The following is a 25,462-nucleotide window of genomic DNA, read 5'->3' as shown; positions in this document are numbered from 1 at the left end:
CCTTGTCTTTTCATCTCCAGAGTAATATATCATATGGTCATCTGACTCAAAATGCCCCATGCCAGTCCATCTCATCTCTCCAATGCCTAAGATACTTAATATATATTTGAGGGTAGTGAAAAGTTATGAAACAGTCTGCATTACATAAATTTGTTTTTAATTTTAAAAGTAGAAAATTATTTACAACAAAAAATTTTTTATATATCACCCAGAATATCAAATAATAGTTATTCTAGGATAGTAAGATTCAACAAAACTCATTGGCATTGGGCTGGAACTAACTCATAGCTGACCCTCCAATAGGAGTCTAGGCTAATACAGGAAGAGGTTTCTCATCTTTCTCCTGTGGAGTAGGTGGTGAATTCAAACCACTAGAGAGCCCTTTGGGCTAGCAATGTAACTCCCTAGGACTAGGTTACCTGTAAAATTATTATTGTTGTTGTATGTCATTGAGTTGGAACTGACGCATAGCTGGCCCTCCAGCAGTTTTCAGAGACTCACAAGGGAGGAGACAGCCCATCATTCCACAACAGGATTTGAACTGCAAGCCTTTGCGATTGCAGAGTAGCTTCTTACCACTAGGCCACCAGAATTCCCTACCAGTAAGAAAAGTGTTTTCACATTCTTCAATATAGCTGTATTTTCTTATGTTTTCACAATGACTATGAATTGTTAGATATATTCTAGAAGAAGGATGGAAAAAAGGAAGAAAATTAATATTGAGTGCAGGAAGAAACAGAATATTTTCCTCTCTCTGAACATTTAGTATATTACAATTATCAGTTTTACCTGGAAAGCTATACAAAACTGTCTTTAGAATGATAGAACATACATTTGAACTAAATAAGTCATAGAAAATAGGTGCTTATTAACGGAAACAAAATGAAAGGCATACTTTATAGTTAAAATCTCAGGGTTTGAAATATTTAAGAGATGGCAAATATAACTGGTTCTAAATTATGTCTATTTTATAAAAAGGAAGAATTGGGCTGAACATGAGGATGTTTGCAAGGACTGGCTTTGAAGATAGCCGACTGTGGTCAGTGTGGACAGTTTATCTTGCGGGCATGCATTACCAAATGAGTAATCATGGCTTTCAACTAGCCACTTACTTGTATTGGTCTGGAAGGCGCAGGCGTCTGTCTGGAACTTGACAGGGAGAGTTGATGGTGGGAGCCAACAGAGTCAGTGGTTAACAGGGGGCAACGGGGCTCTAACAGTGGGAGGAAGGAAGGCTTTTGATTAATTGGTTGATTTGAAGGGCTTATTTTCTTTTCACTGAAACTCTCCTTAAAATGACTGAATTCATTTTGATTCCTTGTCAGTGTCGACTGTTGCCGGTTTTGCTTCTAGTGTCTCGCCCACTTTTATTTTCCTTTGATTGGATAGCCAAGATTAATAGCAGTGTTAGAATTAAAACTTGCTTTTTATAAACAGTCCTGGGGAAAAACACTCACCTGCCTCTTAAAAAATGACAGAAAACTAATGATACCTGCATGAAAATGGAAGAAACAAAGCGGTGAGCTTTTCTATACTCCTGCCATTTCATTGTTAGAGTTTCTTTTATATCTTGAAACTGGCTTCTTGCTTTATTTCCCCTTTGCATTTTTTAAACCTCTCTGTTATTTGTGCCTCGAAAACATGCTTGTAACAACCAATTGCCACAGAGTCAATTCAGATGTGTGCTGATCTCAGATGTGTGTCAGAATTGAACCACTCCAGAGGTTTTCAATGGTTGTAAAAGCAATCCACAGTTTTTAGTATTTCTGATTCATCTCTATCACCAAATGAACAAAAATTCCATCAACTAGCCCAATGGTAACATCATTATAGATGGAGAAAAGACTGAAATGGTCACTGTTTTCATCTTCCTCAAATCAACATTCATGCAACAGTAAAAAAAAATAAAAATAAAAAGAGAGATATGAGCTATGGGGTAAATCTACTATGAAGGACCTCTTTGAGTAACATCAGATATGTCAATTTAAACACTTAGGTGTCACTTACCTAAACCATGGTATTTTCTATTGCTTTATGCATTTAAAGTTGGACAATGAATAAGGATGAGATAAGATTGGCATCTTTAAGTTGTGGTCTTGGTGAAAAATACCGAATATAGTATGGATGTCCAAAATAACAAATACATCTGTCTTGGATACCAGGGTGTGTCTTAAAGGCAAAGTTTGTTTAACTTTGTCTTATATACTTTGTTTATGTTTTCAAGACAGGTAAATCCTTGGGGGGAAAATTATGCTGGGTAAAGAGTCAGTGCAGGATAGGACCATGTTTTGATCTGTTATAAGTATGGTTGCTATTGGTAAGTGGTTAACTTTATGGCACCTAACAACTAATGGTGAAGAGCTTGAGATTGTTAACAGCTTTAGTTTGCTTGGTTCCACAAACAACACCCTTGGTACCAGCATCCAGGAAATCAAAAGACGTATTGCATTGGGAAAGTTGGCTGTCAGGGACATCTCCAGAGTACTGAAGAGCAACGATGTCTGTCTGGAGACTAAGGTGCACCTGATCCAGGCCACAGTCTTTGCAATTACGTGTTATGCATCAGAAAGCTAGACAATGACTAGGGATGATAGAAAGGATAACTGATGCCTTTGAGCTATGGTGCTGGAGAATATTGAATATACATACCATGGAATGTTAAGAGAACAAATAGGTCTGACCTGGAGAGGGTGAAACTGGGCTGCTCTTTGGAGTAAGGATTCTGAGGCTCTGTCTGACATACTTTGGACATGTTGCAAGGACGGACCAGTCCTTGGAGAGGGACATTATGCTTGTGAGGGTGGAGGGACAGAGCAGGAGAGGAAGATCATTTATGAGATGGATTGACTCCGTGGTTGGAGTTATGGGGGGTAGATATGTCAGAGGGAGTGAGATTGGCTCAGGGTTCAGAGCTGTTGATCTATAGGGTTGTTATGAGTGTCAGGCAACTCAATGGTACATAACAACAACAAAACAACAACAATTAACAACCCTTGGCTGAAGGCTTTCACTCACTGGTTTAAGAAACTGGGACGTTCTTTTCTCTAGGCTTGTGTATCTCTGCTAGGTCTACAACTGGACGTCCATGCCTCCTCTGGATTTTCCTAGCCTCCCCTTCATCTCAGGCATTATCTGGACAGCTGTACTAAAGTCTGCCCATCTGGATAAGAAGTGAAACTCTCCACTTATTATATGGGGGGTTCGTAAGCAGATGAAACTTCTTGACTGCTGGAATAGCTGGGGTGCTGGCAGGAATTATATGCCTCATTGGGAGGAAGCAATTGTGTCATCTCAATCTATCAGAAGATCTGGTCTCCAGGTCTGGGAACAATGGAGCCAAAATTACACATAGTTGCATTTCCAAAAATAATCATAATAATGATGTTGATATACCAAGGACTTTTGGCTGTCTTCCTCTTGCTTTTTTAGAAAATGGACTTAATTTAAAGTCAGTTCTATTTCTTACCTATTATAGGCCTCATGGCCAAAGATTTCATTTTATGATAAAGTATAACTCTCAATTTTGTTTTTTTTTTCATAATAGCCAATGTTCCATGATTTTTTATTCCTATTTTATGTTCTATTTTTTTTAAATAAGCCATTTTACAGCTTGCCAGGTAAAACTGATTATTGTGACTTTAATTTTTGGAGGTTTGGAAATACTCACAGTTAAGATATGTTCAGAAAAAAGAAGCTATTTCTATTGCTTAGTACAGCCAATCTTCATTTTCTTGTGGAATACAACTAATAATTCATGGTCATTGTGAAAATATAAGAAAATGCAGCCAAATTAAAATAAGTATATTAATAAAACTAAAATACATAATATTATATAAGTACTCTATAATTTTAAAGAAATATTAATAGCATGTATACTTAAAATGTTACAACAATTATAAGTTGGGGAAAGTCCAACCAAAGTGCTCCTTAGAGGCAAGGGTAGTGCAACATCACATCACATATTTTGAGCATTAGGCGAGAACTGTCATTGGAAAAAGGCATCAACTTGGAAAGATAGATGGTCAGAGAAAGAGAAGAAGAGTCTCAACAAGATGGATTGACACATTGTAACACTGGGATCAAGTATCTCAAAGATTATGAGGATGGCACAGGAAAGGGCAAGGTTCAGATTCGTTATTTGTAGGGTCACTATAGGTTGTAGTCAGCTCAATGGCAGCTAACAGCAACAACAGGTAGTTTTTAGGGATTTCTAGTGTCCTATTGGCCTGGAAGAAGCTTTAGTGGCTTAGTGGTAAGAAGTTGAACTGCACCATTTGTTAAAAAAGCCGTCAATTCCCCAGTTAACTGATTTCATCTTCTTGTCAAAAATCAGTTGACCATAGGTAGATGGGCTGGATTCTCAATTCTATTCCATTGTTCTGTGTATAGATTTCTGGATTCTCAATTCTATTCCATTGATCTATGTGTCTATAATTGTACCAGTACCATGCTGTTTTGACCACAATGGCACTGTAGTAGGATTTGAAATCAGGAAGTGAGATGTCTCCTACCACGTTCCTCTTGTTAAGGAGTGCTCTGCTTATTCAGGGTCTCTTTCCATTCCAAATTAAATTAGAGACTGCCTTTCTCCACCTCACTGAAGAATAGAATTGGTATTTGTATTGGGATTACACTGAACGTGTAAGTTGCCTTTGGTAATACTGCCATTTTCACAATATTGAGTCTTCCTATCCATGAGCAAGGGATATTCTTCCACTTCTCTAGGTCTCTTTTTGTTTCTTGTAGTAATGTTTTGTAATTTTCTTTGAATAGATCCTTTGTGCTTCTGGTTAGATTTACTCCCAAGTATTTAATCTTGTGATTAGCTATTGTGAGGGGTATTGTTGGTGCTGGCAAAATTGGAAAACTCTCTGCAGAAAACTCAAGCAAGATCCACACCTCTCTCAATACACAAAAACCAACTCAAAGTGGATCATGGACCAAGGACTAAAACCAAGAACTATAAATTTCATTAAAGAAAAGCTTGGAAGAACTCTAGAAGTCTTAATTCACAACACAAACAGTCTTCCAAGCGTCCTGAAAAATGTACAACCAGGAGAGGATAAAATAGATGAATGGGACCTTCCAAGAATTAAAGCCCTATGCACATCCGAAACTACTCCAAAAGGGTAGATAGGGAAGCCAAGGCTGGGAAAAATATTTGGTGATGACGTGTCAGATAAGGGACTTATATTTAGAATTTATACAATACTCAAGCACCACAACAAGATAAAGGTAAACAACCCAATTGAAAAATGGACACAGGATAGGAACAGACGCTTCACCAAAGACGACATTCAGATGGCAAACAAACACATGAAGAAATGTTCAAAATCCCTAACTCTAAGAGAGGTGCAAATCAAAACAACTATGAGATATTATCTCATCCCAGTAAGAAAAGCAAAATTTAACAGAACAGCAAACAACAAATGCTGGAGAGGTTGTGGAGAAACTGGAACACTTATTCACTCTTGGTGGGAGTGTAAAATGGTACAACCACTGTGGAAGGCTGTATGGTGCTATCTCAGAAGGATGCATATAGAAATAGCATTTGACCCAGCAATTCCTTCCACTACAGGGAATATACCCTAAAGAAACCATAACCAGTAACCAAGCAGATATATGCACACACGTACTTATTGCGGCTTTGTTCACAATAGCAAAGAGTTGGAAACAACCCAAGTGCCCATCAACAAACAAATGGATAGAGAAGCTCTGGTACATTCACACAAAGGAATACTATGCTGCAGTGAAAAACAAGGAACTAATGAAATATTATTCAAAATGGGTGACCCTCAGTCACAAAAGGACAAATACTGCATAGTGCCACTGTTATAGAACGGGACTGACATCATGGTTGGAATGAGGCTGAGAAAAATTGGATAAACTATGTAGACTGCATTGAAAACAATGAGGGAGAAAACTGTTTAAAAGGGATATATGATTAGGTATTATCATGACAGGAGTCCAGAATGAAGGCTGCATAGTGGAGTGGATTTAGGGGGAGGGATTATATAACAATGAAAGAATTTTTCTTTTCTTTTTCAAAGAGAAGAGTGAAAGGGGGTGGGGGGAGAAAAGTGCAAAAAATGAATGAATGGAAATCCAAAGTCTCTCTAAACTTTCATTAAAATTAATAAAGAAAAGAAGCAGCAGCAGCAGCTGTGCTACAATCCCGAAAGGCATGTGGTTCAAATCCATTACCTGCTCTGTAGGAGAAGGATGGATAATCTCCTCTTGTGTGATTAACGACCTCGAAAACTCAGAACGGCCTGCTATAGGTTGGTTCTGACTTGATGGTACACAACAACAATAACAACAACAACAGTGACATATAGTATGTAAGGAGCTACGTTTTGAAGTTCAAATCCACCAGTTGCTGCTTTGTATTAAAAGGATAAGCTCCTCTTGAGAGATTTATAGTCTGCCAAGAACCCTCTAGAGGGTCAGGCATGAGTTAATTCCAACTCAGTGGCAATAAGTTTGAGTGTATGGAGGTCAATAATATTTGAAGGCTCTTCATTTCACAGTGCTACATTAGTGGTTATTATCTAATACAATTTTCCCCTCTTATTTATGAAACAAATAGAAACAACAGGGAGGAAAGGTCACATTCTTTGAGGAGCTAGACAAGTGTTCTTAGAAGTTGATCATAACTCTGGATTTCATCAGGCAAAGGAGGAAGGACAAGATCTTAGGCTTCTCTCAGCTAGGGATTTACACACACACACACACACACACACACACACACACACACACACACATAGATACACACACCCTGCCCCCAACCCCAGTTCGCTTTTCTCTTTGAAAAAGAAAAAGAAAAAATTTCTTTCATTGTTAATACAATCCCCTCCCCGACTCTTTTTACTAGGTTACCAAATGCTCACTGTGGCCAAGTCAGAACTGACCCATAGCTGACCCTCCAGCAGGCTTTTGGGCAACTGTTAATCATTTGGGAGACTGTCCATCTTTCTCTTTTGGAGCTGCTAGTAGATTTGAATGGCCAGGGGAGCACTGTTCTTGGGGTAGCTGCACTACTCCCCACCAAAACAAACTAGTTCCCAACAAATCGAATCCAGTTAAAGGCAACCTTGTGTGTGTAGAACAGAACTAGGCATAGGATTTTCAAGGCTGTTGATGCCCAGAAGTGGATCACCAGGCTTCTGAGTGGGTCAGAATGGCAACCTTTTGGTTAGTAGGTAAGTATTTAACCACCAGGGGTTCCTACTAGATTATGTTATCTCATACAAACTATCAAAAATGACACATGCGTCCTTGGGTTGAATGCTGTTGTGATGGACCATTAGGTCGGAAGCAACTCATAGCTGACCCTCCGGTGGATTTTCAGAGGTTGTTAATCGTACGAGAGGCTGCCCATCCTTCTTACACATTGGGATGAATAGGAGGTGTGAATTTATCTTTAAGCTGCTGTAAACATCAATTCTGTTCAAGTCACCAATTTAAAATTTCAGTATCTGATTCACTAAACCGTAGATTTCATTACAAAAGACTAAAAGTCTCATGTAGCAATAATGTCAGTGTGGAATTAAGGACAGTTTTCACTTCGGGACAGATGTGAGTGGAATTTCCTTGGCTATAGAAAGTTGATTTTGCAAGATATCAATGAAGTTCTGTAAAGCATGATAGGTTTGTCATACCACTTTCATTGCAGACTATCACACCTAATTTATAAAAGATTAATTTTCATTTTAGAAAATACACATTTGGACATTCAATAGGCTAAAAATATTTTTTAGAGAAATAAAGTCAAATACTTTAGAAAAATAATGACATGCAGCATAAGACTCAGAGAATTTTTTGTTTCTATTCTGGTTCTAACTCTTACGAAGCAGCCTTTGGCAAATTACAGAAGACATCTCTGAACCTTGGTTTTCTTGTATATGCTATGAAGATAAAAATATCTGTCCACAGGGAGGTTGTCAAGATTATATGTGTTAACATATGCAGGGCTTCAGTAAGTATTCCTAATGTTTTATTTTAGCTACTCTGATTTATTCCAAGTAGGACCAGATTTTGAGTTGTAAGAACATTGTGGCAAGTTGAGACACTTAAATAATAATAACTGATAAGTTATTGGCATTTCAACAAGTAAACATCTCCATGAGATGTGTCTAAGAGAGCTCTAGAATACACAGAAAAAACCCCAAGAGTTCATCTATCTCACATGAATATCTTCAGTTAAAATCCATACGTGTCCAGGAGTGGTGAGAAGTATCCTTCACAGGGATCAATTCTACAGGCTTAGGAAGTGTGGTGAGGTGCAAAAAGTACAGATTTTGGAAATAGAGATTTGCATCTGTCCATTTCTAACAATTACCCTTAAGTTTTTACTTTTAGTTAATAAAAACATTATTTTAAAACTTTTCATTGTAATTTAAGGTTAAGTTTACAAGTTAATTTCCCATTCAATAATTTATACACATTTCTTGACATACTTCCAACTTGTTCCCTGTGTTTTCTCCTTTTCATTCTCTCCTTCCTGCCTTCTAAGCAGGATGGGCAAATGTTGTTTGGACAAATTCTGTGCTTTTGAGATTGTATGGGTGGTTGTTTTAAAGTGAGTGTTCTTCCTGGGTCTTTTTAATAACCTTTTAGGCTTATTTGTTATTTGGCTGCACGTTTAGTCACAGGGTGATTTCAGGTCCAGGTTTACATGGTCCCAGGGCTTCTACCAGTTTTTCTCAGAGCAGTAAACTAGTCATTTTTTAAAAGTGTCTTTTTAAAAAAATGAGGATTTGAGTGAATGTTTACAGAGCAAATTATTTTTTCCATACTCTTCAATGTTTTAATCTTTCCATCTCTGTTGCCCACACAGAGTTATTGTAAATATCAGGAAGATTATATGGAAAGCACCTAGCACAGTGCCTGGTTCATACCAAGCCAAAGCTCTTGGCACCAAGTCAATTCTGACTCATGTATTACAGAGCAAAGCTGCTGCATGGCTTTCGTGGTTGTAATCTTTGTAGATACAAATCATGGGGCCTTTTCCTGTGATGCTTCTGGGTGGATACTAACCACCAACTTTTCATTCGTTAATAAGGCAAACTCATTTCATGGAGTTAACTCTTATTTCTAGCGAAACTCATAGAGTTTCTGAGGCTGTAAATCTTTACGGGAGGAAGTTGTCCATCATTTTTCCCGAGGAGCACCTGGTGGATTTAAACTTTCAAGCTTTCTTTCAGCAGCCTAACACAAAACATACTAGCAGTCAAGTGCAAACTGTTGCACCATCCAGGAGACTTTCTTGGTACTTAAGAGGGTCACAATACACAGAACTTTAATTCCCAGGCTAGCAGTGAAAAGTTTGGCTTCTGCTTCTAACCTTGAAGCCTTAGGCAAGTCATTTAACTTGTCTGAATCCCAGCTGCACAAACATTTCTTCAGTTCTTAGTTGATATTTAGGAGTGAAAGTACTCAGTCTTGCTGTGTGTTGATTCAATTTAGAGCAAGGCATTAATCTCTTTGTGCCACAGAATCCTCAGTTATAAAATTAAGATTAACAAACTGGTGCTGGAACTATCCAATGGGAAAAAAACACACAACCACACAACCTATTACATATCATTGGTATTTTTTACAGATCAAGAAATGGAAGCACACAGCAGCAAGAAAGAGAACAGAGCTAGTATGTAGTCAAGCAATGATTTGAACCCAGGAAGTCTGAGTCCAGAACTTGTGCTCAGAGCCTCTGTAGTCTGCTGCTCCTCCATATTTCCATAAACCTATAATTCATTCTCTTATTTTACCACTCAAAGCCTCGCAACAAAACTTGTGTGCACAATGTGTTGTAATTTGGTGGTCAGAAAAGCTTTGTCCCCAACAACAATAAAAACCTAAACCAGTATGTTTCCTCTTTTAAAAAGAAAAATTAGGCAATTTATCATATGTTCCTTTTTTTGTCTTGGCGGCCAGGAAGTGCAGAATCAGATTCTAGCCTCAATCCCAGCCTCCAAATGATTTCCTTCTTCATATATCTTTGTTCTTTATTTTCCATTTTAATTCCTCTTTTTAAAAAAAAAAAGTGAACATTTTCATTCATATCTGTTGTTAATCAAGACCTTTCTGAAAAAAGGTATTTGTGAACCCATGGGATAAAAAGCAAATAAAAACCTGAAATCTGCAAGATAAATTTTAGTCTTATGCCTTAAACTGTCTCACTTGCCAAAAGAAAAACTATCAAGGGGAAATTGAAAAGAAGTAATTTAAGAGCTTTTTCAACAGGGGTTGGCATGGAGGTGGGTGGGACTGGGAGTGGAAAATCAACAGAATAACAGAACCACCAACACCAACAGAGGCCAAGTCAAATGAAAGGGGTAATAAATATTTCTGGGACTAGAACCATTTGTGCTTTCCCTGGCTGGAACCTATCATTTCTTAATTATATCCTGTGTGTGTTTTGCAAGATGTAAGCTGCTGTCAGGAGGAAGGACACCCTCAGACTGGGGAGGGGCCACAGCCTGCCCCTCAGTCCTCACATACCTGTACAGAAGTGAAATCCCCCGAGGCGCAGGCACCCAGAATAGCAGCACCCACAAGAACAGACTCCACCTCTTGGGACAGCACCACGGGCATGCCTGCACAAGACAAGGCCACACCTCAGTTAGGGAGCAGGGCCAGGCACTGTGCTGAGGAGCCAGGAAGAAGCCGCTGCAGCAAAAACACCTGACTTCAGGTTAGCACCAGGCATCCCCAGCCACTCCCAGCAGCTCCTTATTCCTCGGGACCACCTGGTTCTAAAGGATTTCACTGCCTGTGCCTGCTGGTGCAGTAGCCTAGAGCCCCATGGGAGCCAACACTGTATACATCAACTCATGAAAGAAAGGTGCCTGCCACTTGGTTCAAGCTCAGTTCAACAAACATTTACCAAGTGCTTGGCTGTGCCCAGAGAATGTGGAGGTGAATCACACTATGTTCTAGTCTTCAGATCTCAGAGGGAGAGGGATGAGAAGGAGGTAAAGTGGTTGGTTCTCTAACTGAGATAGGCTTTTGTTGTTGACAGGTACTGTCAAGTGCCACCCAGTGACTCTGTAAACAATGGGTCTGAATCTTGCTCTATCCTGTGCTCTCCTCATGTGAGATATACTAAGAACGAAATAGTAAGAGAGGGTGTGATTAGTCTAAGTGGCTTCTCATCTCTGTTAGGTGAAAGGCCCTACAGGGCTGACAAGGCCTGATAGGATCTGCAACTTTCTTCATCTTGATGTCCTCCTTGCTCTTCCTTGAGTATGTATGTTCAATGCTCTTGCTTTTTCTGTGCCCTCTGGGTGGAAACTTCCTCCAGGATGTCCTCCCAGCACCCACAGCCTCCTTCAAGTCTTTGCCCAAATGTTATCTTTTCACTAAGCCTTTCTAATCATCCAATTTAAAATGCCAACTTATCCTAACTTGCTCCTTCATCCCGTGGTCCACTCCTATGATTAGTTGTGGAATAGGCTCTATTTCCCCCCACTTCTCTTTCCTCAGTGCATTTAACCTATTTATCTTGTATATTCTCTCTCTTACTCTGTGACCGTCAGCTCTGTGAGGGTCTGGGATTTTGCCCTGTCCACTGCTGTGTCTCTGGCATTTAGAACAGTTCCTAGGACATGGAAAGTGCTTATAAATATATGATGAGAGATTGAATTTCTGGGGTAGGGGCGGCAGGTGGCCAATTCCCACTGTACTAGACAGACGATGAGGTTTAAACAGGGGTCTGGAATATGAGTAGGAGCTCAGCAGGCAGGGATGAGCACTCCACATGCAAATTCAGGGGCTCAGGATGAGCAAAAACAATTCAGAGTTTAGACTTTATATAAGGATACTGGCACATGCAACAGTGAGACACTTAACTGCTAAACCAGAAGGTCAGTGGTTCAAACCCACTAGTGGCACTATGGGAGAAAAGACCTGGATAAAGGCTTCTATAAAGGCAGATGCTTAAGAAGCCTTATGGGGCAGACCTACTCTATCATGTGAGGCAAATATGAGTCTTATTGGACTTGATGGCTCACAACAACAGACTTTATATTTGGCATCCCTGAGTGATGCACATGTTAAGGATTTGTTTGTTATTAGACGCCTTTGAGTAAATTATAACTTGTACCAACTCCAAGAACTAAAGATGGAAGCCTTTCCTTCTTCTGCACTAGCCTCACAGTATCTGCCATGCTTACATCCATTGTTTCAGTCACTCTGTGACTTGTGGTTGTATGTGCCATCGAGGCACCTGTGACTCATGGCAACGCTAGGTACAGCAGCTCTGAAGCTGACCTGAGCCAGTCTCACTGATGTCAACCTACAACAGACTCTGGGACTACTAATCAAAATACCGGTGATTCAAACCTGTTGGCAAGAAAAAGAAAACCCTGAAGAAGTGCTTTCAACATGCCACATTCTTGGAAACCCCAAAGAACATTTCTACCCCGCCCTCATGAGGCTGCTGTGAATTGGAATCCATGTGATGGCAATTAACACCAGTCAGAGATGGTGAGGATGGCCCAGGAGACGTCAGGGCTCAGATCTGTTGTGGAGATGACAGGGCTCAGATCGGTTGTTTAGAATGTTGTTGTTATGGGTTGTAGTTGACACAACAGCCTCTAATAACACTATCACCACCAAGTATTTCTATCTATACAGAGGGTTACTCTTAGTGGCCACTGAGTCAGCCCTTCCCTCAGGATGACCCCTTGCACATCAGAATGAAACCCCGCCCGGTACTTCACCCCCACAGTCTGTCTCCACAGACAGCTACAAATGGGACCACTGTGATCTTTAGGATTTTTATTGGGTGATTTTTTTGGAAGTCGTTCTCCAGACCTTTCTTCACAGTACATCTTGGCTGAGAAGTCAGCTGCAACTTAGTCAGCATCATAGTAGTGCTTAAGCTTCTCCTGATAGGCAGCATCTGGTGGAAATGTATGTGCATGTGCCGACATGTATATAAATAGATTTCATGTTTTTAGCATATAATGTTCACATGCGTGTAACATGAATAGCATGCACATGAGGCTAATTAATGCAAGAAGGTGTTGCTTTGTACACAAAAATGTACAATTTGTGCACAATTTACAGAACTATATAATATAGAGAGAGATATGATACAGTAATATGTATTGGCTAATCAGTAGATTGGAGGCAGGAGTGGCATCCACTTTGTAAACAACATGCCTCGGGAAACTCTATGAACTTTGATAAATGTCGAGAGTTGCAGAGGGGCTTCAGGCCTTTGTTCATAGGGTCGCTATGAGTTGTGCTCGACTCAAAGGCAATCAACAACAATAATCAGTAGATGGCAACAGACTCCAAAGAGATTAAGTTCTATGAGCAGGCAAAAGATCTAAGATCTTCCTCTACTCAAGACACAGGAAATATTTTTCCAAATATTTTGTTTTCTTTCTTCTCAGACTTTCCTCCCCTGCACTCTCACTACCTTTTCCCTCCTCCTTCTATCCCAGGACTGGATTAGCTACTCCAAACCTCAGACTAAGGGGACTGGTAACAGAACTCCCCCAGAAGCTCAGGGGTCTCCCTCATACAGGAGGGCCAAGCCTTGATACTTTGTTGACGGGGAGCTGCAGGTATAAAGTGAGGTAGGCTTTCTGAGAAAAGCTCTGTTCCGAGTTTGCTTCCTGGTTCCACTGGCTCTTTTCAACCTTCTGAAGTTACTTATTTTGATCTTAGTTTTCCCCAACTGTAAAAGAGGAATGATTGTTAATAAGACTTACCTCAGAAGTTTGCTATAAGGATAAATGAAAGAATATATATACAGTGCTTAGCATATTTCCCAGTCTAGGATAAGCCCTTAAATTCATGGCTACTGTAACTAGAGTTAATACTGATGGCTAGTGAAGCTTAACAACACTCATTTCTCCTGGGTCAGAAGCTGGATTGGTGGTGTAGTGTGGGAATGAGATCAAGCAGACCAGACTGGTGAGAACGGATGGGGGTGGGTACTGTATGGTTTTTGCAGAGTCCTTAGGAGTGTACCAATTCCAATGAGACTTCAGCCACCAGGTTCTATGTGGGCCCCATAGCTTCCCCATAGTCCTGGAGCCTTGTAGAGGACAACACCTCCAAATGTCATTTACTCCCCAGGTCCTTATTACCCTGTCAGTAGCTTCACCAGTTCTAAGCCAGGGAGGAGTTACCTTTGGGAGGTAGCTTTTTGGAACTCTTAAGGGTTCCAAGTGAACTTGGTTAATCCCCCATCAGCTCTCAAGTTAACATCCCAAAGTTTTCTTGAGGCAGACCACCAGATTTGAATTCTGGTTGCCTCCGTGAATTCTGGTTAATTTAGTGGTGTAGTCCATAAAGAGTTATGTGGCTAACACAAAGGTTGTGTCTTCCTGGCAGTTGGAATCTGCCTGCAACCTCCACGGGAGAAAGATGAGTGATCTCCTCTTACGTGATTTACAGCCTCAGAAACCAGCTATGAATTTATTCCAACGCAACTGCTATCGGAGTGCTTATCTTAAATTATAGGTGTGTGCCTATGCTTGCATCTAGCCTCTCCATGCTTTAGTTGCCTTCCCTGAAAAATGGGTTTAAAGTTCCACCCACCTCATCGATGTGCTTATAAGGATTAAAAGAGCAAATATAAGTAAGATACTTCTATCAGTTAGGAGGCAGCTCTGGTGGCCTAGTGGGAAAGGAGTTATGCTGTCAACCCCAAGACATGCAGTTCAAATTCACCAGTTGTAGGCGAAAGATGGGTCCTCTCCTCCTATGCTATTTACCTTCTGGAGGGTCAGCTATGAGTTGGTTCTCACTCCATGGCAATGAGTTTTTGGTGTTGAGAATTTAAGCTACATAAGGAACTTAAAAGAGTATATTAGCCAAAAATAACTCACAAACCCATAAATTATTACTATTATTATTATTAGTTATTATTTTCCTTTTTTCAAACTTTTTTTACGATTTTCCTTGATCAACATCTTATCTCTGAGATCCTTCCTTACCTTTTTCATCCTCTGTGAAAGTAATCCACTACTGGATGAGAGCCATTTATTTTTTGAGTTCACTCCTACCTCTTTTCTGATTTTAGCCCTTGGTGCAAACTATGTCTGAAGTTCCCTGGCCTTCTGGCTGAGTCCCTGGCTGAGCTCCTGTTAGGCAGGCCTTTACAGAGGCCTAGGGACCAACACCCTGACCACCAGGAACTGGTACTCTGACTCATGACGGCCCATTTTTGGCAGAGTAGAACCTCACTCCATGGAGTCAAAGTTGTTTTGTTTTGCTTTTTCTTTTTTAAATTTCTGGAGTATTAATGACTTTTCATTTGGGTACAAGTTATTAAATGATAAATTTGTATAATTTAATTCTTAATAAAAACCTATGTTTGAAAGTGAGCAAAATTCTTAAAAGCATACATCATCTCTTGCCAGCCAGGGTGAACCAGACCCATTGTATCACTTTCCATAGAGTTTTCAAGGCTGATTTTCAGGAGCCAATCTCCAAGCCTTTGTTACTGAAATACCTCTGTATGGATTTGAACTCTCTACCTTTTCCTTAGGGAGCTCTGCTGGTGTAGTGGGTTAGCTGCTGACTTCATTAATTATTTGCTGTTCCCGGTTCCACAGCCTATCTTCCCCTCTGTAACGGGCCTTTACTCTACTTGTCTCCATGTTACCCTAATTGACTGTGCCGTCGGCTCCCTGCCTAGCTCTGATGGCCACTGACCCTTCTTTCCTCCAGACCCCACCATCTTCCCTGTATAAATCAGTCCTATCACTGAAAAGCCCTTTCCTGTGTTTTGCAATGAACTTCTGGAAAGCCATTATTACTCTTCTTTGGATCCCTATGCCAAGTTCTGAGCTTGCCACACAAGTGTACTCGGAGATTGTTTTTGGGCAAGTAAGTGAATGAACAAATAACTAAAATAATGAATGAGACAAAAAGAGGAAAACCCTTACTTTAATTGCCAGCACTAATTCCCAAAATTTAGAAGGGACATTTAATCTCAAACCAGGAGGAAAACATCTTTGAATACAATTACTTACTGCGTAAGTATTTCTTGAAACCACAGTATACACCGTGGCTGAAGTACAGAGGGCCCTTCCTCCTTACGTAGAAGACATTTCTCTGGTTGGCACAGCCCCACTGGCTGGGCTTGCAAGGAGCAAGCTGTTCCCAAAATGGCAAAGACTCACTGACAACTATTTAAACTGCCTTTTTTTTATGTTCCCCTACACACATCTCTTCCTCTTTGGCCTGAGGCTGCCTGGAGGGAAGAAGTAAACATTTTTTATTTTTTTTAAATAGGTACTTGCTTTGAACCAGGCACAAAAACTGGTGCTCACAAAATTGTGACATGTATTGCTCAGCTTGATCCCTGTGAAGGAAAGCAGATTGCCTCCATTTTTCAGAAGAAGGAACCGAGGCTCAGAAAGGAACAGCGACTTGTCCCAATGTCACAGAATGTTCCAAATTCTGTTGTGCTTCTCACATGCATTCCTGATTATAATTAACCAGATTTCTGGTCTTCATTCTTAAGAAAACAAGAACAGCTATGATGATTATTGACATGAAATGCATTACCTGTTGTTGTGCATGCGTTTTTCACAGGGACAAGTATAAATGTGCTCTTCTAGGAGTGCAGCGTGAGGGAGAGGAAGAGGGACTTTGCCTGGAATGCAAACTATTTTATCTGATTCATTACTGAATTTCACAGAATTCAGAGCATTTGAAGGCAGATGCACTTTGCCATTGCTTGTCAGTCACAGGCTTACCAAGGAAGAGGAATTCCAGGCCTAAGAAAGGGTCCCTTTGTCTGGAACTGTAACTGGTCCATCATTAGAGACAAAGGGTTCAGTTTCAATTGGAATCTAAATAACGATTAACAGCCTTTTCATTCAATGGCCTGGCTGAGAACAGTCTCCAAAGCAGAACTTTATGTGAAGTTGCTTCACTCAAGCCCTCCTCCTCTTGCCTCTGAGTCTGCTTAGGGGGTGGTAATGCCTGGAAGATGACCCCACGTCACAAAGGAGGCTGGAATCAGTGTTCTGGGTCACTCCTGGCCACCCTGCTCTCTGAGCTCCTGTCTCTCAGCCCCTTGGACAGTATGCTCTCAAGGCTGATTTTCCTCTCCCCCCACCCCCACCCTTGGTGGCCTTGGGGTAGGAAGCTACACTGCAACCCCGAAGGCACATGGTTAGAATTCACAAATCATTCCATGGTAGAAGGATGGCATTCTCCTCTGTAATTCACTGCCTTTGAATATGTTACAACTCAACAGCATACAACAACAACAAATCTGCCAGATCCTTCCCATTTCCTTCACTCTCTCCCTCCACCCACCAAATTGTGCAACCCTGTGGTTTCACCCCTACCCATCCTATCCCTCCGCTCCCACCTCTCCCCTCCTTGGGTTCTCGTGCATGCTTTACTAGTTATCCTTCTATGTTTAAAATAATGGTCTGATGCTGTGTTTGTCCTCATAAGATCTGAAGAAACAGGGTAATGATGGACAAGGTCCAATGGCAACTACCTTTATATAACATCATGCATGGGAATAATTGTATGACACACAATGTGAATGAAGAATAGTGTGAAAAATAATGTATGTGAACTTCGTAAGCAAACCAATATACAATTTAAAAAAACCAACACGGGAACAAAGAAATTATGATGGGGGGGGAAATCTGCATTCAGGCAGAAAGTCTTGTTGTCTGTTGTTGTTTGGGATCATTGAGTTGCTTTTTCCCTTATTCCAAACCCATGTGACAGAGTAGTACTGCACCCGAGGGTTTTGTAAGCTGTAAACCTTTACATGTCTTGAAGATAAGTGTTGGAGAGGATGTTGTCAGAGTGCTCCTTTGAAGATAAAAGATAGCAAAGCTTCGTCCCACATACTTTGGGCATGTTGTGAGGAGAGACTAGTCCTTGGAGAGGGACATTATACTTGGAAACGTGGAGGGTTGGGAAAAGATGGGAAGATCCACAACCAGGTGAATTGACACAGTAACAGTAGCAATGGGCTCAACTTCGCCAGGGATGTTGAGGTTGGCACAGGATGAGTCAGGATTCAGATCTGATGTTCACAGGCTTGCTATGAGTTGTACTCGACTCAACAACACCTAACAACAACAACAAACCTTTGTGAGAGCAGATCACACGTCTTTTTCCAGTGGAGTGGTTAGGTGGACTTGAACAACCCACCTTTGGGTTAGCAGCTGAGTGTTTAGCCATTACACTACCAGGGTTTCTGTAGAAAGCCTGGAACTTGGAAAATCACAGATCAAATTCAAGTCTTACTTGAATCAGTCAAAAGATTTTTAGATAGAGTGTAGTTACAATTTTTTGATTCCCCTCACAAAAATTATAAAGCGATCTGAGTTCTTTTTAAAGTCCATTTCTCTGTCTGCCTCAATATGTTCATAGATATTGGCTGCATCAGGAAAGAGAACAAAATCCTCTGCTGTGGAGTTCAGTCAGACTCACAGTGACCTCCTGCGGGTTTTCTGAGGCTGTAAATCTCTACATGAGGAGACAACCCATCTTTCTCCCAAGAAGAAGCTGGCGAGTTCTAACCAGTGGATTTTCAGCTCCCAACCTGATTCATTGTTATTGTTGTTGTTGTTGTTGTTGTTAAGTGCTTTCAAGTCGTAGGCAACTCATAGCAACCCTATGAACTAAAGTCCTCAACACTTGTGTGACTTTCATCCTCTCTCCAGGTTCATAGGGTTTCTGGAGGCAAGCTATTATGGAAGTGGATGCTACTCCTGTTTCCAAGCTTGTTTTAATCGGGGAGCTCCACCAAACTGTGTCCACCATGGGTAACCATTAACACATTTGACACATCAGTGCCGTGTGTTCAGCTTCACAGCAACCATGAGTACCTCTGTATGGCAAGTGGACACACTGGGGCTATATGACCTAGAAAAATATTTGAACAAAAACAATGAAAGACAGGCCTGAGGACCGTGGATTAAAAGTCACGCACCTTTGGCTTGACACCAGGAAATAGAAGTCATCATCAAATAATTATACACTTGGAAGAAAAGTAAAAAAAATCTGGGTTACCATAGAGTGTAAAGGAAAGAGCTGAGATGTTGATAGCAATGCTAGCCCTTTCCAAACTGACTGACAGTGTGAGGATTAAATGCTCATAAAATGAGTCACAATGACACACATTGGGAGCTGGGTTAACAATGCAGTAATTTCTATACCTAATGTTCTCATGACAGAAGAATTGACGCCTTTGAGCAGTTGTGTTGAGAAGAATACTGAACATCCATCCCAAGGACTGCCAAAAGAACAAACAAAGATCTCTTGGAAGAGGGTGCAGCAGCAGTGCTCTTTAGATGCAAAGATGATGAGGCTTTGCCTCACATACTTTGGGCATGTTGCTAGAAGGGGCTAATCTTTGGAGAGAAGCATGATGCTTATAATGGTGGAGGGTCAGCAAAAGAGAGGAAGACCTTGACCAGGTGGATTGACATGGTGACTGTCACAATGGGATGTAGTGTGAGGAAATGTGAGGATGGCACAGGACAGGACAGGGTTCAGATCCATTGTTCATAGATCACTACAGGTCATACTTGACTTGCTGGCACATAACAACAATAACAACAGCAACAACGTTCTGAGCTGTTTACCGTTAGATTATACTTTTCTATATTGCCATATGCCTTCTGCATCAGTGTATCTATTTCTAATATGGGGCTAAATATTTCACACATTTTAGTATGGAGTGGCGAATTATGTCCATCATATTTGGCAAAATGTTCATCTTTAGGAGGTTGTCAAGGAGTGGAATAGCCCGGATGGAGAACAGGAGGGGTGTCATCCAAAGGCGAGCAGAGACTGTGACTCTGTTTCTCCATTAGAAGCAAAGAAGCCAGGGGATAGGAGAAAGCAAGGGGTTGTGAGGAATGGAGGTGAGAGGACGGCGAGATTCAGGCTAGACATGGGGCTGTAGGCTGGTTCTAACACCCTCCCCGCTTCTTCTCTTGCACTTCCCTGGTGTTTGGCCACTCTGAGATTGGTCCTGAGGAGGCACCAGGGCAAAATGATACTTGAAGGGATAAGAACACCCAGTGCTGGGGGACAGCCATTCAGGACAACATTTGTGTCACCTGTAAGCCTTCTATCCACTAGGGCTTCTCCTCTTGGGCCCAGGGGCTTCTGTTGAAGACACCATTTTCTCTTGTCTGTCCACATTTCCCTAAGTTTTCTACATTTGTACCATCATCTTTAACCCTGATGAACTGAGAAGGAATCAAAGGATCTTGGGGTCTCAGGGCTTAAATTCCCCGTTTGAACGGAGGCCCACAATTCCCACTGCAGCTGGGCTTAACATTCTTTCTTTAAGATGGCTCTCATATCACTTCTTCCCAATAATCTGCACAGAGCCATCACAGGTCTAAGACGGGGGGAGGTGCCTACCATGTACCCATAATCCCTGTACTTTGTTTATGCCGAACTACTTCATTTCTGTTTGTCTCCCAATAGACTGTGAATTCTGGGAGACAGATTCATGTCTTCTACAACCCAATATAATTAATAATCTCCACAATGCGTAGGCCAGAAGGGATCTTCAAAAGTATTGAGCAAATGCTTGTATTGGGCTCTAGTCCTCACCCATCTCATTTCTCATGAGTATTTACAAGTTGAGGATACATTGAAGTAATGTTTTTCCACCCCACACCATGACTATAAAGACTTCATAGGTTTCTTGCAGAAAATAAAAACAAACAAAAAATGTTAACGTATGAATCTAATTGAACAAACCAACCAGACACTATTTGCAGTCTGGCGTCTAGCTGTGCCCCTTTGCTGCCAAGCCTATAAAAGCCTCTTCTGTCTTTACCCCCAGACTTACCAGTAATGTCCGCATGCATTTGCACAAAAAGCGGGTTCTTGCTCAGGCCCCCACACAGGAAGAGAGTACTGATAGAGTGCCCTGCTGCCTGCATGGCCTCTATAATGTGGCGGGTTCCAAACTTAAAGAGAAAAAAGCACAAGAAGGCATCATTAGGATGGGAACAGTAGTAAATGATATTGAACATGTGCTAAGTGTTTACCAAGTGTTAGACACTGCACTAAGGGCATTTCACATTATCTCTTCAAGCTGAGGCTCAGAGAGATTGTTGCCTAGCACCGCACAGTTAATGAAGTTGCAGGGTGAGAATTCCAACGCGGGCTTGTTTGACTCTCAGCCCCCTTAATTATGACACCCTTTGCTTCTATCAGTAGCAACACAGTCTTGACAGAAACAATGCCTTGACAGTGTTAGCAGAGGTAATACTAACACCATCCATTCAAACAGTCACTTGACGAGTGTCTGTGGTGGCTTATGCCCTTCATGTACTCGGAATAGAATGATTTGCAACGGTTCTCTGAGTTTAACAGATTCAGTCATTTATTATGACTTTTAATTATGAATTATAACGAAAGGCGGTTGTTCTTTGGACAAAGCACAAAATCTAGAAGCGAAAATGAGAAATATCTGAAACCAAACCCACTGCCAATGAATTGATTCCAGCTCATAATGACCCTCTACAGGGGTTCTCAGGCTCATGTACATCATCATGGAAAGAAGCTGTGCATCTTTATCTCCTGGAGCAGCTCAGCTAGTAGATTCAAATTGCTGACCTTTTGGTGAACAATAACAGACTTAAGGCACTACACCACCAGAGCTCTTTAGAAAGGTGCAATTCATTCACTCATTGCTGCCTGGTCAGAATTCGCTCAGAGCTGACCCTCTAGCAGGTTTTTAGAGGCTGTAAATTGCAAGGCAGATCTCAAGGTCGCAGCATTACTTCCTGTGGACAGCGCCATTAGTGTCATAGACGCCAAGAGGGTTCTCATTACATAATAAGGTGAGATCAAATGATGGAGGCGGCAAAGGGCTAGAATTACACTTGTTATCACCAGAAATTAGGTAGCAATTCTGTAATAATGACCTTTCAGAGACAAAATACGTTCTCATTTCATTCTTAATGACAGTCATCTGATGATTGGGTTGGTTCAAAGAGTTTGTTTTCTTTTTATTTCCATCCGTTGCTTTATTGTCGCCCTAAAATGCGTTATCCATCATCCACATTCTTGTCTTGCTAAATATCCTCAGCTTAATAAATGTCTTTGAGGTTTCACAAAGAGGTCACTGCCTTAAGCGATCAAAAGAAAGTCTGCCATACAATTGTTTAGATTGATCTGAGACATCTGAATACCTGAAAATTCCAATTAGATTGCAAGTTCAAAATCACAATTAATTTGACATAAGGATTCCAAACAAAAATATGAACTGTGATATGGCCTTAAAGAGGTGGCTGAATGGTAAACGTTGAGAAATGGGCTCCAGAGGAAAACAGAGATGTTTGCCCCCTCAAGCACAAATTTAAATTCACTGCTGCTGCAGCAGTATGGACTCCAGCAAGTTTTCAGAGGCTAGAAATTGCATGAGAGGAGACTGCCCGTCTTTTTCCTGCAGAGCGTCGGTGGATTTGAACCAGCTGCCTTTGGGTTGCTGGTGCAACTCCCTGCTGATTAGACCACTAGATCTCTTTGTTTATTAAGTTGTTGTTGCTGATGTTGTTGTTATGTGCCGTCGAGTCGCTTGTGACTCATAGTGACCCTATGTACAACAGCCCTAAACTCTGCTCTGTCCTGTGCCAATTGCACCATCTCCAATACACCCATCCTGATTTCCCCAGTCACTGAATCAATCCACCTCACAGAGGTCCTTCCTCTCCTACGCTGTCCCTCCACCCTACCAAGCATTATGCCCCTCTCCTTACAACATGACCAAAGTATGTCAGATGAAGCCTCACAATCCTTGCCTCCAAGGAGTCGCCTGGTTTAACCCTCTCCAGGATGAAGCTGTTTGTTTTCCTAGCAGTCCATGGTACCTTCAACACTCTTCTCCAGAACCACAGCTCAAAGGCATAAATTCTCCTTCTATCCTCCCTGGACATTGTCCAACTCTCTGATGCATAACAAGTGATTGCAAAGACCATGGCCTGTGAATTTTTGGAGGGTAGAACTCTTGAAATGGTTAGAGGTTGAGCAGTGTGGTAGTGATAGTGATGGAGCTCTGACAATGTCTGGTTGTGGACACGGCCCCAAGCTGCTAACAGAGAGGGTAGAGAAGGTCAGTGGAGATAAGGAGGTCAATGATCTGAGAGGATGAAGTGTCTATACAAATGGGGCTGTAATCAAAAGGCTAGGGCTAGAAAGAGAACATAAACAACTGAAAAGTTGTTAGTAAAGTGAAAGATTAAGACAAAGAGTTTGGAAGGAGTCTCCACATTCACCATACTCAGGCCATGAGGGAGTGGGCTGTAAGTGAACTAGAGAGTTTCTAGATGCAAGAGTGATGAGAGGGTGATCTGTGGTGCACCTCAGAACATGGGATTATGATCCTTTAGAGTAAAGGACGAGGGATCCACTAGGGAGCAAAAAGGCACAGAAGTTTCAAAGCTGACATCTTTCTGGTTAACTGATGGTACGTATGAATCTAGTAAAGATATGATTTAGGTGGAATTTGGGCCTCTGAGGATAACCCACAGATGTGATGTGTTTAAAAAAAATTAAAGTATATTATACTGCAGAAGGCAAGATTCTGCTTATTGAATAAGGCTGATTAGCCCCAGATGTTTATTCTGAAGCTTTTCTGGGGTCATGAACTCTCTTGAGGATAGGCTAAAACTTGATGACCTCCCTAGAAAAAGCAATGTACATTAAAAAATAGAACTAATTTCAGAGTGTCTATACTACCCTTAGGTTAACCATGACTCCTTTGGTATCCTTGGGTTCCAGGTAACCTTAGTGTACTTTAAGGGATGAGTCTCGAGTAACCAAGAACATGAGTTAGCTCTAGTATCAGCCTTATACCTAGCCTTTTGTTTAAAAAAAATATTTTATTCCATTATTTTCTTGTGTGTACTGTCAAATTGGATCTGACTGGTACAGGAGGAGATTGGCTCTCTTTTTCCAGCACAGCATCTGATAGATTCAAACCATGTACGTCTGAGATTGCAGTGCCACTAGGCCATCAGGACTCCCTATACCCAGCCTTTCTAAGGCTCACATTTAATTTTTAAAATGAGAAGTAATACTATATTACTCACTTCAAAATGATATGAACTGTTAGAAATGTTAACATGCAAAAAGAAAGAAGGAAAGCAGTCTTAGGATACAGTTTGCACTCGCTCTGAGGAATTCTATCTAGATTTTGAGGGAATCCCCACAGCATTGAATGCAGTCGCTGACTAGCCAAGCTGAGGCTGTGACTCTGAGATCCAAAGTGCTTTTCTCCTGAAGAGCCACCTTCTTCACCATCCTTCCTGTGGTCCACACCTTCCCCCTGTGCATACCTCAGATCAAACATCTCTCTACTGGGAGCAGTTCAACAGCACTCCTCACAGCAGAGCTGCTGTCACGTCTACATCATTCATGAGCAAAGAAAGTGTGATGCCTTCTGTTCTTTCTGTTCCCCTGGAAGCAAAATCCCAAGTAGGATAGAATTTCTGTAACATCTATGTCTTCTAAGCGACCTCATAGCTCCATTATTTTGCATTTGTGAGTGGATTTTGGAGAAGATTACTCTGGCCAAGACTTACAGACTGCTAAGAAATGATTTGAGACTTTCTATTTAGACAGAGAAAAGCAAACTTGCAGTGTATTATCCTATTATATAGAGATTGGAGTGACCTCTTTTTAATTACTGAAATTGAACACCTTAGCTAATGGAATAGAATCTTTATAAAGTAAAACCAAAATTAAGCAAAACAAAAACAAACAAACAAAAAATATGTACACTGCTGCTGAGCTAAACCAGCATACTTAAAACTGGTTCCCAAGAGTTCAACCTATAAAAGGTATTTATAGGAGCTCTGGTTGGCTAGTTGCAGGAAGCTGTACTGCAATCCCAGACGCATGCAGTTCTAATCCACCAGATGCCTGCTGGAAAAAGAGAGAATCTTTTCCTGTACCAGTCCAATCTGATATGATGCTATACACACAAAAATAATAAAATAAAGGTTGTTTGGGTTTTTTAAAAAGGTATTTATAAATGAAAACTACTCTGAGTGTGAGCTATATGCTAGACTACTGATGTGTCGGGCTGCATATTCCTTTGCTAACCAAAGGGTCAGTGGTTCAAATCCACCAGGTGCTCTGTGGGAGAAAGATCTACAGACTTGGAAGTGAGATGGAGGGTTCCATGAGTTGAAATAGACACAAAGGCAGTGAATTTTCATTTTTTGCTTTAGGATCCTTTGCGGACTCCCTGTGTTGTACAAACTATAATACCCTCAGCTGCTAACCAAAAGGCTAGAAGTTCTAACCCTCTCAGAGACACCTTAAAACCATGGTCTGGAGATCGGAAAACAGCAGCCACCGAACCTCTATGCATCACAGTTCTCCTCTGACACATCTGGAGTCCCACAAGTTGGAACTGATTCACTGACAACTGGTACTGGGAAGCATCTGCTGCTACATGTTTTAACATCATCTC

The 25,462-nt window shown here is 41.1% G+C and overlaps 1 protein-coding gene across 1 annotated transcript in view; it reads right to left on the bottom strand.

Moving 5' to 3' along the window:
- The window catches only part of FGGY (FGGY carbohydrate kinase domain containing), a 741,424-nt gene that overhangs the window by 149,806 nt on the left and 566,156 nt on the right, over positions 1-25,462 (bottom strand). Inside the window, exons 12-13 of the mRNA XM_006879829.1 lie at positions 20,825-20,945; positions 10,504-10,598 (exon numbers count right to left, since the gene is read on the bottom strand). Coding sequence (XP_006879891.1) covers positions 10,504-10,598; positions 20,825-20,945 — 216 coding nt within the window. The remainder of the gene's footprint in view (positions 1-10,503; positions 10,599-20,824; positions 20,946-25,462) is intronic.

Source organism: Elephantulus edwardii, unplaced genomic scaffold, assembly GCF_000299155.1.
Source record: "Elephantulus edwardii isolate Elephantulus edwardi_28Jun2011 unplaced genomic scaffold, EleEdw1.0 scaffold00005, whole genome shotgun sequence".
In the NCBI taxonomy this organism is placed as follows: Eukaryota; Metazoa; Chordata; class Mammalia; order Macroscelidea; family Macroscelididae; genus Elephantulus; species Elephantulus edwardii.
This window is presented reverse-complemented; position numbering and strand designations above follow the sequence as displayed.